The 15,094-nt window shown below is 44.9% G+C and overlaps 1 protein-coding gene across 1 annotated transcript; it reads right to left on the bottom strand.

Annotated features, from left to right (window-relative positions):
* Window positions 1-427: 427 nt before the first annotated feature.
* On the bottom strand, window positions 428-14,832 carry bmpr1bb (bone morphogenetic protein receptor, type IBb). The gene is made up of 11 exons (XM_041959611.1): window positions 14,745-14,832; window positions 5,694-5,853; window positions 4,690-4,792; window positions 4,264-4,366; window positions 2,695-2,791; window positions 2,468-2,612; window positions 2,118-2,310; window positions 1,707-2,004; window positions 1,426-1,601; window positions 1,205-1,335; window positions 428-829 (listed from the first exon to the last, which is right to left on the bottom strand). The coding sequence occupies exons 1-11, from the start codon at window positions 14,830-14,832 to the stop codon at window positions 704-706; spliced, it is 1,620 nt and encodes a 539-aa protein (XP_041815545.1). The 3' UTR covers window positions 428-703.
* Window positions 14,833-15,094: the final 262 nt, after the last annotated feature.

Raw genomic sequence — 15,094 nt, 5'->3', positions numbered from 1 at the left:
AACAAAACTGGTGTTTCACCCAGAGGTCATCTTTTAATATTGAAATAAAATGTACATAGAAATATTATATAGAAAAATCTGCTTCTGCTGGACATGTTTTTTTATTATTATCATTAATTTAGTCTTAATCGTTATTTTTCTGCTATAATAATAATAATAATAACAATAATAATAGTCATTGACAGTGAGGTCAGTGAGCATGAATTAAACATTTCTTTGGATGGAGTTGGCAGTCAAAAAAAAAAAAAACACGAATGCAGCTGCGACAGTACAAAAGACTGCACGCAGAACACTGCTCTATGGCTTTAGAAGGGCAGAGCAGGAGCTGCCTCTGTCCACAGCTGATCAGAGGGATTTCAGTCCTCCTCTCCTGCAAGGGTCCCTCTCCGCCTGCCCACCTGGACAGTCAGGACCCGACGGCCGCACAGCTTTCACAGAAAGCACACCCTGCACACCGAGGCAGGGGGTGGCTGGGACAATGGGAGGGCGGATCGCCTTCTGACATGATAAATCTTACAGCCTCTCATTATTCTGGCTCCCCGTCGACCATCATCTCCATCACTCATCCCCGCTGTCAGTTTCCTTTGTCCTATCATTCACAGTCTCTATTTCTTCCCTTTCGTCGGCTGGCCAGTGTAAGTGGCGCCATTGCCAGTGGCAGTGACAAGTGTCCGCTGACGAGAGCGTCTCTCTCAACTCTCCGTCACAGTTTGATGTCTTGGGACTCTAACATCTTCGCCAGGGTCTTCTTCACCCTCAGGGCTGTGAGGCGAGAGGCCGGGTTGTGGGCCCAGCACTCCGACATGAGTTTTCCCATCTGCCTTAGACACTGAAGACACACAAACATATATATATATGAGAATACAACAAAACCTTTTTCTTATTGGTGGATTTATTTATAATTAATAATTAGTTGTAAGCCATTTTTAAGAACAACTCTGCAACACTGAGGTTTGCAGGTTGTGAAAAATCCACCTGGCCGATATGAATCCTCAAGCATAACTGATCTTTAATTAACCAATTATTGCCATTTATGTCTATAACTGCACACCTGATAGCTTTTTATCATGTGAACAACCCATGACTCATTCATGACATCACACGCTAGCGGATTTTGTTCCAACCTGGCAACCCCAGGTGTTCTTTTCAGCAGCTTATTACTGCTCTATAAAAGGGAAAGCGGCGTCGAAAGAATGTAGAATACCTCATCGCTGCTCCAGCGATTTGCAAATGAGGGTCTTTGTTTCTTAATGCAGACGACTTCTCTCATGTCTTCATAGGAAGGATCAGTGGGCACGAGGTCGTGGTAGGGCAGCTGATACTCCTCCACGATGCCTTCGGGAAAAACAGATTCAGTGGTTTCGTTAAGGAAACATCAAAACATGTATAGCTCATGTTTGAATTTTAAAAAACTTTTTTCCTGACCTCCAGAGAGGCAGCGTCGGGCCATCTCCCAGACGATGAGGCCAAAACTATACATGTCGGCCATTATAAAGGACTGGAAGTAGCTCCTGTTCAGGGTCTCTTCCAGCACTTCAGGCGGCATGTAGCGCTTCGTACCGACTCGCAGGTTGGGAGGGATATCCACCTCATTGGTGTCACTGAGACAGGGAGGAGAAACAGAAAAGAACATTAAAGATATTTCAGGATTAGTCCAACATACTTCAAAACTGTATCATAATGAGCCTTCAGAATGTACGTGTTACCTGTTAAACTTGACAGCAAGTCCAAGGTCTGCTATACAGCAGGATCCGTTCTTTTTTACCAAGATGTTCTTGCTTTTTAGGTCTCTGTGTGCGATGGCTGGTTTGCCCTGCGTGCCATAGATCTCAGTGTGCAGATGGCAGAGGCCTGATATTGAGGAGTAGGCCAGTTTCAGCAGGGCCTTGACGTCTAGGGTGTTGGACTTTAGGTAGTCGTATAACGATCCGTTCTCATGGTAGTCTGTGATCAGGTAGAGCTGAGTCCACGAGCCGGTTCCTTTAATATCTGCTGCTATGAATCCTGGGCGATGGAAAGAAGGGATGACAGGAATGTGAATACATCAAGAAAATAACACGAACACAAATGATTTGGGTCACTTGGTTTTTTTCCACACTCCATTTAAATGACCTCACCCAGTATATTGTCATGTCTCATCAGGAAGGTCTGATAGATTTCGGTCTCTCTGAACCAGCTCTCCTCCTCCGTGGTGAAGAAGACCTTAACGGCCACTCTCTCGCCTCTCCACTTGCCCATCCAGACCTCTCCGTATCGCCCTTTTCCAATCTGCTTGACCATCTGAATCTGCTTGGCGATAGTGCGCTGCACCTGGAAACAGGTTATTGTACAAAATGTGTGATTTAGTGGGACATATTACTACATACTTATTAGAAGTAGAGATAATTGGAACAGCATCATTATAATCACTATTACTGTTCCATGAGGGCTTAGCTTGAGATGCTGATGTGCACTGATCTTCTCTTACCAGCAGAGGGAGTCCTGACCCAGAGCCAGACCCGATGCTGCGAGAATGCTCTATCAGGTCCTTCAGGGACTCCCCAGGGGGGATGTAGGTCTCTTCCTGCTCCAGATCGATACTGTAGCGGGGTCGTGACTCCTGGCGCTTATATCTGCCACAGACAGGTGAAAGCGATGTTTACTGACTGCATGTCTGGAAGTGTGAATTTGCACGTGAGACTTGAGGATTCTTACCTGAAGTAGCAGAATACGAGGATGAGACCGAGGATGATACTGCAGACTGTGATTGAAATGAAGAGCGCCATGTACTGGATGCTGCTGTCAACATAATCTAGAAAAAGTAGGAAGATGTATTAATGTCATTTTCAGGTCATTTTTATTATCTTACCACCACTTAATGACGGAAAGTCTGTAAAATTAGAACTGATTAATAACTGGTGCCAGTCATTTGTTCATTGTTATCTCCTTAGACATCTTTCTAATTTTCATTGGCAGGGACAAGCTCCGTTTCCCCTTTCCTCCCCCTCTAACCCTCCCCTGCACCCCCTTCTCCCAGCGTGTGATCGATCACATCCCCTTCCTGAATCCCACAGATCAGCTGTCACTCTGACATCGCTGCAGAAGCCCCAGAGGCCTGAAGCAGCTCTGGGGCTCTAGCCTTTCTGCTGTGCTGCTGCCACTCAAGACACACACAAACACAGGCGCATGAACACAGCGGATGCTTCATGGTGTGCACAGAGCCACACACACACACACACACACACACACACACACACACACTCACAGTTCCGAGTAGTGGACATGGAAAAAACTGCAGGAACAGCAAAGTGTCCAATGAACTCCCTGAGAGTTCAAGAGTTAAAGGATAGCTCCTGCTTTACTGAAGGCAAACAGTGAAATTATTACCAAAACTGTGTGTTGTAAACATCCTTGACTGTATACACACTGACTTCCTGGTTCAACATTGATTATAACTATACCAGTAAGTCTTAGTTGAGGATTATTTTCAACATTTCAGGTGCACTCACATTCATTTTTACCCCTAAATTAAGTTTTTTCGATGTTTTGGCGAAACCGCTGGCTTGTTTATAACCCATCTGATCGCCTGACAGCTTTTTTCTTGCCCCGTCTGACTTTGTTGCAGCAACGTCGCCACATTCTCAGATCTCAGTGATTACTTTGGCCGGCACAGTGTTATCGTAGCTGACAGAAATGACGGCCAAAGCGCTGAGAAAAAAAAAAACGAAAAACAGAATTATCCTATATTTCTTTCCAACTGACTTGACAAATCAGCTGGTCGCCGCTTGCTTGAAGGTCAAAGCGAAGTGTGTGAGGCTGTGCAAAAGCGTGAGCTTTGTGTGGCAGACGCGCAGAGTGAGAGAAAGAATGTGTGTGTGCTGTTGCAGAGTAACAGATGGACAGATATCTCGCATCCGTCCCGAGGCAAGAAACTCAAGCAGGCCCTGGGGAGAGGCTGTCCTTTTCATTAGAGGGTGAGAGAACAAGCCATGGCTGCAGGCTCTGTTTCACCTGCCTCTCTCTCTCCCCCTGACCCCCTCCCCTCGCCGGGAGCAGCAAGTGCCACTTCACTCCAGCACCACGCTGTGGTTTGTAACAGTTTAAACTGTCAGTACCCATCACCGCCCGGTGTGGCCTGAATTAGCCCGTTTTAAAAGCCACTCACACTTTAAAGCAGGGCAGGATTTCAGTGGGTGAAAAGCGGTGTGAACAAGCATGTGTGTGTGTGAGTGTGTGTGTGTGTGTGTGTGTGTGTGTGTGCGCGTGTGCGGCTGTGTGTCTCACCTGACGTCATGAGTGGAGGGAGAGTAGGATGCAAGTCTCTGTTGCAATAGTCCTGATCTGTGCAACACTCCAGAGCTCTCCTCGAACGTGCGTTCCACGTGTCCTATCCAACACACACACACAGATAAGTCACTTGCATTTCCACATAAAAATAATGAAGACACGGGAGTAACGAATATTTATAGCCACACTTATTCCTAATGAGAGCATTTTACAATATACTAAAGGGTTTTTTTTCCACTGTGTGTAAAGATAGCGGGGCAGGACAAGTCTGATTTAAATAGGTCTCATAAAGAGCTGCAGTGAGTCGAGGAAAGCTCGTAAAGACTTAACAACGGCTCATGAGGGAGGACACACAGACACAGACGGGCGAGTGCAGGTACTCATCCGGGCAGACGTACGAGCACACCTACACAGCAGACTTACTCTGCACTGGAACTCAGAGCCGGCGAGACCCAAACAACCTGCGGTGAGCACTGCCAGACCCCCCTCCTCCTCCTCCACCATGGTGAAGCAGTAGCCGTCAGTCCTAGAACACACACACAGCATCATATGAGTCAACACTGCATCGCTGTCCTCATCATCACAGGTGCTGAGGATACGTTTCATTTTATTGAAGTATTGAAACTGCTTATTGGGACCTTTTGAAATCCTTTTCAAATTGATTTGTCTATCAGCTCTTATAATAAAAATTCTAAGTTATATATTAGGCCGATCTTGAAAGAGTACTTTACTGATTTAGCTTTGCACTCCTAGAGTAAAACACTGGCGGACTCACACTCCTTGACGAAACCTGGTGCCTAGATCTCCCAAAATGCAACTCGGCTTGATTTGTCCCCCTGTATAGATTCAGGTGTGTTATGCTAGCAGCGGCTAATATACCCACGAGCCGCCAGTCTCGAGAGCAGCCAACAGAGGTTTCATAGGGTCACCTCTTTCTAACGCCACACGTCTAGATTTTCTTTCATTTTCAAACTTGCAGTCTTTAGACCCATCCAACTCTGACCCAAGTGACATCACTGGAGGCAGGTTATCAGGTTTTGCACAGCTCCCTCCCTTGCACAGCTTCATACAGGTCAAAACTCTCAAACACATAATATTTATATTAATTAATAATTATTACAGGTACCCACATATGGAATATGCCACATGCTTGAGTATTAATCTCTGATTCGAGTGGGTTGGCTAATGAAAGTGTTAATAAGCTGCGTCTCAAGAGGCTCAGGGAATCTCATTAAAGAATGAAGCTAAAGTAAACATTTGTGCACCAGACAAACACAAATCAGGTAATTAGAGGTGGCTCAGATAATTACTCTGGATAATTATTTGTGTTGTCTTTTAATAGCCTCGATACAGAGTTATTTTTATAGTCTGTGTGTGTGTGTGTGTGTGAGTGAGTGTGTGTGTGAGCTGTGTGTGCTTCACCGTACATGCAAGTGTTGTTGACGGAGTCTTCGGGGCAGTGGTGGTAGCAGTGACACCAGAGCATGTTCTGAGCCGAAACCGTGGCCGCGCTGCTGCTCTCCTCCGTCCTACGCTCTGATCCACCCTTCCATCCGTTCTTCAGCAGCATGGTGTCCAACATGTTGGCTGTACAAACACCCACACGCACACACACACACACACACACACACACACACACACACACACACACACACACACACACACACACAGAAAATGGACTCAGAACCACGGCAGACCAAAACATCTGGCTTTGCTGGAGCCGGAGGCGTAAAACTTAAGTACACATACCTCAGGAAAATTAAAGATGGAATAAATCACAGGATCCAAACACCATTTCTGCTCATTTCAAATGAGTCTTTTGAATTATAAATATATATTTAAAGGAAAACAAAAAAAAAATCATCAGAGTTCTGCCTGCCTTGGCACTGTTACCATGGCAATGCAATCCACAGAAAGTGTGAATATGTGCTGCTGAAAGCGACCCTGCTGTTCTGGACTGGACTCAATGTACCTGCATGAAGTCTGGAACCAGAATAACACTACTCACCAGAAAGAAGTCTTTGTGCTGTGCTCTGCTGTGTGTGCGTATGTGTGCGTATGTGTGTGTGTGTGTGTGTGTGTGTGTGTGTGTGTGTGTGTTTGTGTGTGTGTGTGTGTCTGCCTGCCCACAAGTGCCTCTGTAATTATTGTGAGTATGTGACTTATGCGCAAAGTGCTTTTCAAGTGTGTGTGAGTGTGCGTTCATTACAGCCATAGTCAATATTCATTTCTAACATCATTAATGGTATTCTTCATGTTAATCACTTTCTACATTCAAATGAAATCATCCAAACCAACAGTAGAACTTACTGTCCACATAGCTGATCTAACTGGAATTACCGTCTCACGGTTGCATGCCTCCACCCACTAGTAGCCACCAGTTGAAGTCACGGTGACCTTGACCATTGATCTTTGACCACCATAAATTTAGCAGGTCAGCCTTGAGCCTGAGTGGACGTTTGTGCCAGATTTGAAGCAATTCCTTCAAGGAATTTACGAGAATGGGATGGACGCCGGACGCCAGTGTGGTTGCAAAATAACCTTGCTGAATGATGAATGAGCCTGTGATGATACTGCAGATTGAGTTCACTCCTTGAAACATACACCAACAATAATGATCACTTATCATCCCTTGTATACCACAATAGCAATCAATTCCATCCCAGAATCAATCATTTCATCAATCAATATCCACTATTTTGCAGTCAAAACAACTAAAAAAGTGAGTGCATAGGTAGCTGCTGGATACATGGGATGATTTAGTGTTCATCTCTTGAAAGGAGGACTACCATTTCCAGCTGGCAGCAGTCACAATGACCGACAGTACCAAACATACACAAATGAGTCAAGCCAAGTGCAGTAATACAGCACAGGTGTATTCACATAAACCAGCAGCAGGATAAATATTATCGCTCTGGATTTGCTCATCCCCTAAAGTTTGAACTTTCGCAGCTGCCACTGAACATCAAATCAATCCCAGGTGTACTTTGAACAAAAAGGGAATTCCAGCTTTAGTTTTTTAGTCACGTAAATGATAAGTAATGGCGACTATCAGCTGGAACTGTACTGAACAGCACATATATGCACATATACGTACTTAGAATTATTCATTTCACCCCACTATCAAGTAGCTGAAGGTGCATGCGGTCATCGGTGGAGAATAAAACCGGCTCAGACAGCAGCTCGTCCCTGAGGGCCTCTGCGGTCAGAGAGGTGAGCAGTGTTGTGCCACACTAGATCGACGTCTTCCTCTTGTCCTCCCTCCCCCTCTCTCTTTATTGTAATATTTATATCAGAAAATTGTTGCTGCTCTACGTGACAGTCACCCATCCATAAAATACAAGAAAAGCTTTAGAGTGGTTTTATTCTACAAGTGTTGGTGGATCTAAGCAGTGCAACAGCCTGGAAGCCATCCAGCGATCGGGAAACGGGACATGAGGGACAACCTTTCCAACCTAATCTGTGCTGCTGTATCTGTCAGAGAAAGCCTGCAGAGGTGTTCTAATCTTCCTTCACAGTGGTTTTCTATCACATCTGCTTTACAGGGCAGGAGCGATTTGGGAGCATTTGTCAAGCTTACATTTTTACCATACCAGCTCTTCTTTAATCAAACATTGCAAGCAGCGAAAGACGGGGGCAGGTCGCCGCAGAGAGAAATGTTAGAGGAAAGCTGACATCAGAGACAGAGTAAAAAAGTGAATGCAGAGTGTAAACCTGCAGCCTTGAAGAGATGACACACTAAAACTTTGATGATCAAGAGCTGACCTGTAAGACAAGGTAAAATCAGACTACTGCCACAGCAGGGAGTAGTGTTACCTCGTCATCATCCTGTCTCAAGTAGATTGTTCAGTATGCAAAGAGGCAGCACGTGTCTGGTTGCACAACATGCCGTACAATAACTTTGTGTTCACCTCCTACACATAATGAGCATTTTATTGCTGCCCTCACATCCACTACATTCTTGAAAATGTCCCACAGCTGTGGTCTAACCTGCGGCTTGAGACCACACTCTGCTAGCAGAAAGTTTTTCTTCCTTAAATAAAATACCACATTGATTAAGAAAAAAGTACTAAAGTGGCCTATTTTATTAGCTTCTCATACAGAGAAGATGCTGCTGCAAGCAAATAGACTCAAAACATAACTTAAGAGATTTGGGTATATAAAATAAAAGATCAATCTATTATTACTATTGCTGTTATCATTAATACACCAAATTTGTCCATTGTTTGCCACATGTTAGCACATAACTGCACCCATTTTCTCTTTGTCTCTTTGTCACACACACACACACACACACACAAACACACATGCACGCACACAACAAACAGACTTGCTGTGTCAGCTACGGGGCACACTCAAGGTCACCCCGAAATCTGATCTGCATCCCCCGCACATTCCACAGGCTGTTCCTCATACTACACAAACACAGTCACACAGACACACACACACGCACACACACACACAGCGAATGAGAGGCAGTGTAATACAAACACACACACACTTCTAATTAGAAGTTGCACATAGTAAATAACTCCAGCTGGAGAACCTTCAGACGCAGCTCATCACAACCGGCGGCCCTGCATCTTTGGCTGCTTCCTCTCTGGCTTTAGATTTTCTGAATGTGTCTGCATTAGTGATGACGGCTCATCTGTCACCTTCATCGCCGCGTTTGTCGTCTCTTCTCATTCCTGACGGCTGTGGCCAAACACTATCAGCGCGGTCTGTGACATTTCCTCCCTGCTCACTTCCAGTCAAGTTTTCCATGGTGACAGAGGCGGAATGTGGACTATGTGTCATTCTGATATGTGAGTTAAGGACAAACAAACTGACTAGTTATACAAGACCGGAGAGATCAGAAATATCCTTTGCACATAAAGGTGATACATCTGGAATACAGCCACCCATCCTGTACAAATCCACACTACACATGTACAACCAAGAGTCAGCCATGAGTCAGGAGGCATTTCAGAGAATGGGCTGTGCGAGCTTGACATTTCTGAAATCCAAAACTAAAGTCAATTTGTTTCCATTCATTTGTAACTCAATAGCTGCGTGTGTACTATTCTGCACTGTGGAAGCATTTATCTGAATTGCGTCCCATGAAAACAATAATTAATTTAGCTCCTGATGAACAGTCACAGAGCCCACGTCTACTCTGGATTTGTTCTCTGCAATAGAGACAGAAATTTACGTGATGCAAGCCAACTAGAGTTGTAATCAAGACTGGCAATCAATAAATATACTGTTATAATATTGGGTTTTGCTTTTCCATTAAGGCGTAACTGGAAAGCAATTCAAAAGGGAATTACTGCTATTACAAGTGATAGGTTAGGAGAGAAATGTTGACAGGGGAATTTCATTTAGAGGAAAACGGGGGGAAAAATCCCAGCATAAAGCGCTCCAATTAACACGGTTGTTTCACAAGAGCCGACTTCACAGCACTACAGCCATTTAATCTGGAGCTGAGACCTGCACACACACTGTTCGTCACAGGCAGAGAGGAGAACATGAGGGGGAAAGGGAGATAAGTTACTCCAGGTGGTCGTGATAAATCACCTCCTCAAAGCAGACATCTTCCCCGGTGTCTCCAGAGTGCACTCTGACCCCGAGGGGGTTGCAGCCAACCTGCAAAGGGGCCATACATCCTCCTCTACCCTGCCACCATCCCTCTTAACCCCCTACAGGCTTCAAAGGCCTCTGCCACACGAGGCACTCACACACACACACACACACACAGACACACACGAGAACGTGTCCGAGGAGCACATTCCGCACTTTCTTCTCCTTCTCCGCTGCTACGCCCACCTCAGGTCATCTATTTCCGCCGTGCAGATTCCTGCAACCTGTTCCGTGTTTACCAGCCGTGACCGGGCCTTTGTGGAGGAATGCGATGGACACTTTGAGGATCTCACCACCCGCAGCAGTAACGCCACAACAGATTTATTGAGGGGGACCCTGTCTGCCGTTGACCCCACTCCACATCATACTCCCCCGACCCCACCTTCAGAAACGCAAGCTCGACTGTTGGGGATTCACACCGTGCGTGCAGAGAAAACTTTCCACAGGGGTGTGAATACGGCAGAGAGCCGCTATATCCACAGCAAATTACTCAAACACAGAGAGGCAGCAGACATGGAGACAGAGACAGACACACACCGGCACCACAAAAGAAAAAAGCGACTGATGAATCACAGAAAATCTTGCATATGGAAGGGTAAGAAAGCACTGATGGAGCAGGATGATTCTCTGAACCACATTATGAAGAACATACAGACACATGCTTTTCCTTAAAAACAGCATGCATTAATCAAGAGGAATTCATTTCTGTAATTAGAATAGATCATATCTGTATAAAAGGGTGTTTTAGCCAGCATGACATGTCACCATTTCCCTTTCTTGTATATTTATATAGAACATTTTTATGAATCTCAGCGTGATACTTTCCCTGTTTCCAAATAACGCAGCACTTGAAGCCACCAATGAAACATTAACAGTCACATTATGTTAAATATAATATAACACACATGCTTTGCTACACAGCAGCCACAGAGAACGCATGCAGAGCTGGACGATTCGCAGCACCTTTAATTTATAGACAAACACACACATGCACACGCTGACTCTGTCACAAACGGACTGATGGACACAGAACAGGTGGAGATGCTGGCATGTTCTGACACCAAGCCTTTGTACTGAGCACAGTGTGTGTGTGTGTGTGTGTGTGTGTGTGTGTGTGTGGCGCTTCATCCCAACACACTCATGTCAGTCTCGTTCTCTCGTATTCATTCCCACTCCTCTTAAGATTCAGGATATTTCTTTTTTGAACACTGTGTACCCACGATGCCCGTCAATTCATCTCACTGCTCGTCGATCCATCCGTGCGGTCTGGACTTACTGGAAAAAGCCACAAGCCACTGACTAATGCTGGGCTCCATTACAGACGCACTGAGAGACTACAGCCATAGCGCCACCACAATATGTCACTTTACCCAACAATATTACCAATACCAATATTATTAAAAAAGTGGGTAGAAGCTTCTGTTTTTACTCAAGGTTGCTCAAGGGCTCTATAAACCTTAAAACCTGATATGCTTAAAAAGAATGAACCAATTCCACCTGACCAAAGGGCTGAATTGTTTCACTGCTGATATTATCTTGAATTTCCAACATTATGTTATTTTCTTGTTAACTAATACTACACAACTGTAATAAGAGATTCATTATTCAGAAGCTGCAGTCTTTATAGCTTAGAACTGGAGGACGTTTGCGCTCAAGAGGGCCCTAAAACACTCCCAAAAAGTAGTCCCATTCATCCAGATCTCACAAGGCAGATATGCTCATGAACAGCTATTACACAAACACACACTATCTGCTCCCATGGCTGACCGCTGGAGCAGCACATCTGCCTGGGGATCAAATTCTGTGTGGGGGAACCGTATCCACATCCTGACAGGAAGCAGCGCGCAGAGGGCTGGAGGAGCCCGGTCCTGCCGAGGACCAACTGCTGCTGTTTTGTACTTGTGGACCACCGCACCACACTACACCCTGATCTTATCCCACAGCACTCTGGAGACCGAATCTTTGCAAACTGTTGAGGGAACTCTTTGTTTTTCTGTATATATGGTTCAGTCTGACTTTCTTGTCAACAGTTTTAGTCACATAAAATTATTCTTTGAGGCCCTTTGAAGCTCCATATCCTTACACTCCAATGATATTCCTGTAATTGTAATAAGTTCCCAATGAAATCGCTAATTTCTTCTACTTAAAGTTCTATTTAAACTTGTGTTACCAAAGCAGAGCTACAGAAAAGTTGTTGATCAAGACCAAACCAACACCCCCTCTGAATCCTCCAAGACAGACACACACTCCCACAGAGACACACTGACATTCAGAGATCGCTGTGAATGAAAACACAACACATTGCACTTGGAAAACGGCTCCTCCGAGAGTCCTGCTGATTATACATGGCTGTCCAAGAGACCAGAGGTCGGCTTGAGTGGTCCAGAGTGAACTTGTTGTCGGCCTTTTGGAAGGTTTTGAATATCTGAAGTGGATATCGGCGTTAAAAGTTGTGGAGCGCTGTGGGTGAGAGCTTCTCCTTGACTAGTAGAGGTCGTATTAGCAGCTATGGCCCAGACACATTGGGTTTTCATGGCTAGATTTTGTGTTACAAACATGGTATAAAGCGAGACTAAAATGTGGATGGAGGAAGTGAGCCACAGCTAATATAACTTTAAAACATTTATCCGGCAGAAAAAGGCATTATCGTCACATAACCGCACTGAATCTTTCATATTTCTACCCCGGTGCCACCGGAAGAATGAAACTGGGGCCCATCGACTCTCTGTGAACCCTACCAGCCTATAGAAACAGGTGGCAAATTGACCGTGCCGCTTAGATTTATGGGCAACCTCCCACATGTTTTCCTCATTTGGGAGACCTTTAAAAGATCAGGTCACAGAGGAAGGAGAAAAAGCAACTGGTGGCTCAAGTATTGGTGAAAGAGTGTGGACAGAGAGAGTTAAAGCAGAGGAAGCCCGGCACTGCAGAGCGAGCTTCAGAACAAAATCTTTCCAAGAGGGCTCACAGCTCCATTTCACCTACTGTTGGTCAGTCTGCAGAGACAGGAACAAGCAGAAACTCTGCCTCCTGTCAGTTTGTAGTCAGGCTGTTGGGAGAATGAGAATCAATGCTACTCTTCAGAGATGACGCTGTCTGAATTTCACCCCGTCTTCACACATCCTTCATATCCATCTACTGACCCTCAAACTCGCTGGACCAATATTTGATGAGACACACTTTGCTCAGTCTGCACAAATAACGAAAAAAGGAAATTCTCTGAAGAAACGTTCATCGGCAGCTGAGGTATTTCGTGACCGGCTGCAAAAGTTACAGCTAGCTCTGAACCACAGGGCTTTTACAGCTGCTCTTTATTTGTGACACACTTTCAGTGAAGCATCTCTTTGTACCAGGACTCAAATCAAAACCTGCTTGTTTTCCAATGTGAAGTTGATTCCATTTGTATATTTACCTGACTTTTTCATAATCACATCACATGTATTATTCAAGCTGTTCCAGCTTTCCAGTTTATTAAGAATTCTAGATAAATTGTATAAATACACGGTTACAGCTTTGGCCTGAGCTGCTTGATTTTTACTGCATGAGGGAAAAAACCCTAACACCCTGACAAATCTATGTCGAATGAGTACTACAAACATACACATGTAGACACACAGATGTATCACACACTATGAGCTACATGGCAGCATCAGCAGCATATGAATAAGTCACTAAATGAGAGAACTAGACACACCATCTGACATTTCAAGAAAATTCAGTTGCAGCAAGGAGTCAAATGGTGACATTTTCCAGACCATCTCTTAATGGCAATATTTACAAGGAGAGTGCTTGTGTGTGTGTGTGTGTGTGTGTGTGTGTGTGTGGGTGGGTGGGTGCCTGTGTGTACCCAGATGCTGCCTTTACAGCCTGACACCCAACTGTGTCCTTAGTAAGTATTTGACAACTGAGTGTTTCTGCAAATGTTAAGCTTGTCCAAATAAACTACTAAATGTAGGGCTGCAAAAAATGATTATCTTCATTACTGATCAATCTGTGGATTCATGTTCTATTGATCAGGTAATGGTTTGGTGTATAAAATTTCATAAAATTGTCATGTCCAGTATAGTTTTTCTAAAGCCGAAGTCTTTTCAAATGGCCTGTTTTATCTAACCAACAGTCAAATACCCGGAAATAATCAGTTTACTGTCATATAATACTAAGAAATTACTTAAATCATCATCATGAAATATGTTGCAGTTACAACTTCCCAACTCAATCAGTTGATCGTTTCAGCTTTAAACCTGGCTGGGAAGCATTATAAAAGCAAATCATTTATGTGTCAACTTGGACTATTGTAATATCTGTACATAAAAACAATGATATCCAAAACCATACTAATGCTCCCACTGGCCAAAAATGTCTCTGTCCTGTCTGTGAGGAGAAACAGAACAAATGCGTGTCATCTTGAGGCTGGGAGCTTGTCGACCCTCCCCGCCTGTCACAACCTTACGGGGCACCGTGACACTGTTGGCATTCATCGTAAAAGACAACTGGCTGTCCATCTTCAAACAATTCAAAACATGAAGGGGGGGAGGGAGAGGACGCGGCAGATAAATGCACACCCGTTTCTCATGGTAGCCCCTGTGGAGATCATAATAGCTTTTGCTCATCATAAATACCACAGGGTAGAAAATAGACGGATAACCTCACGGCTAGTACCACCAGCATGCAACCTAACAATACTTAGAATAAAATGTGTGAAAACATGCATCTGACCAGAAAATAGCCCTAAACCACAAATATAAATATCTAAAAAGAAAACATGCCCAAATTCTTTCATTTGCTTCTTGCATCTCTATTTTACAGTTGAGCCTATGAGAGCGAAACTAAAAGCAATCACATGCAGGCCTCTCACTCACCATGAGACCCACGGCTCAGCAATGCCACTCCGGTCACCAGGAGAACAGCCTGCCAGGCCCACTCCTGAGGCGGCCACACCACCACCATCATGCCAGCACAGACCCCAGTCGCCCGCCTCCTTCAAACCCCTGAGGCGCTGCCACAACGAACGCGCCCGTGCAAAGAGGCGGAGGTGCGAGACCGCGTCCTATATCCTTCTGTGAACGAGCGCCAGTCCGGTCTCTCTGTACAAGTGTCTCTCTGTGAGCGGCTGCCACTCTGCCTCTGTGCGCTCTCAGCAACGTCCCGCAGCACACAGCCGCCCCGCAGCCTCCAGCGCTACTCCACACTGACAGCCTGGGAGACACAC

Source organism: Chelmon rostratus, chromosome 19 (genome assembly GCF_017976325.1).
Source record: "Chelmon rostratus isolate fCheRos1 chromosome 19, fCheRos1.pri, whole genome shotgun sequence".
Taxonomy (NCBI): Eukaryota; Metazoa; Chordata; class Actinopteri; order Chaetodontiformes; family Chaetodontidae; genus Chelmon; species Chelmon rostratus.
This window is presented reverse-complemented; position numbering and strand designations above follow the sequence as displayed.

Excerpts from the sequence above, each read along its gene's own strand:
- bmpr1bb (XM_041959611.1), bottom strand. The coding sequence starts at position 14,832 with ATGGTGGTGGTGTGGCCGCCTCAGGAGTGGGCCTGGCAGGCTGTTCTC. Across the intron at positions 4,367-4,689 it reads GCTCTGAGTTCCAGTGCAGA|GACACGTGGAACGCACGTTC; the intron begins GTAAGTCTGCTG and ends TGTGTTGGATAG. Across the intron at positions 1,336-1,425 it reads CCGACGCTGCCTCTCTGGAG|GCATCGTGGAGGAGTATCAG; the intron begins GTCAGGAAAAAA and ends TTTTTCCCGAAG.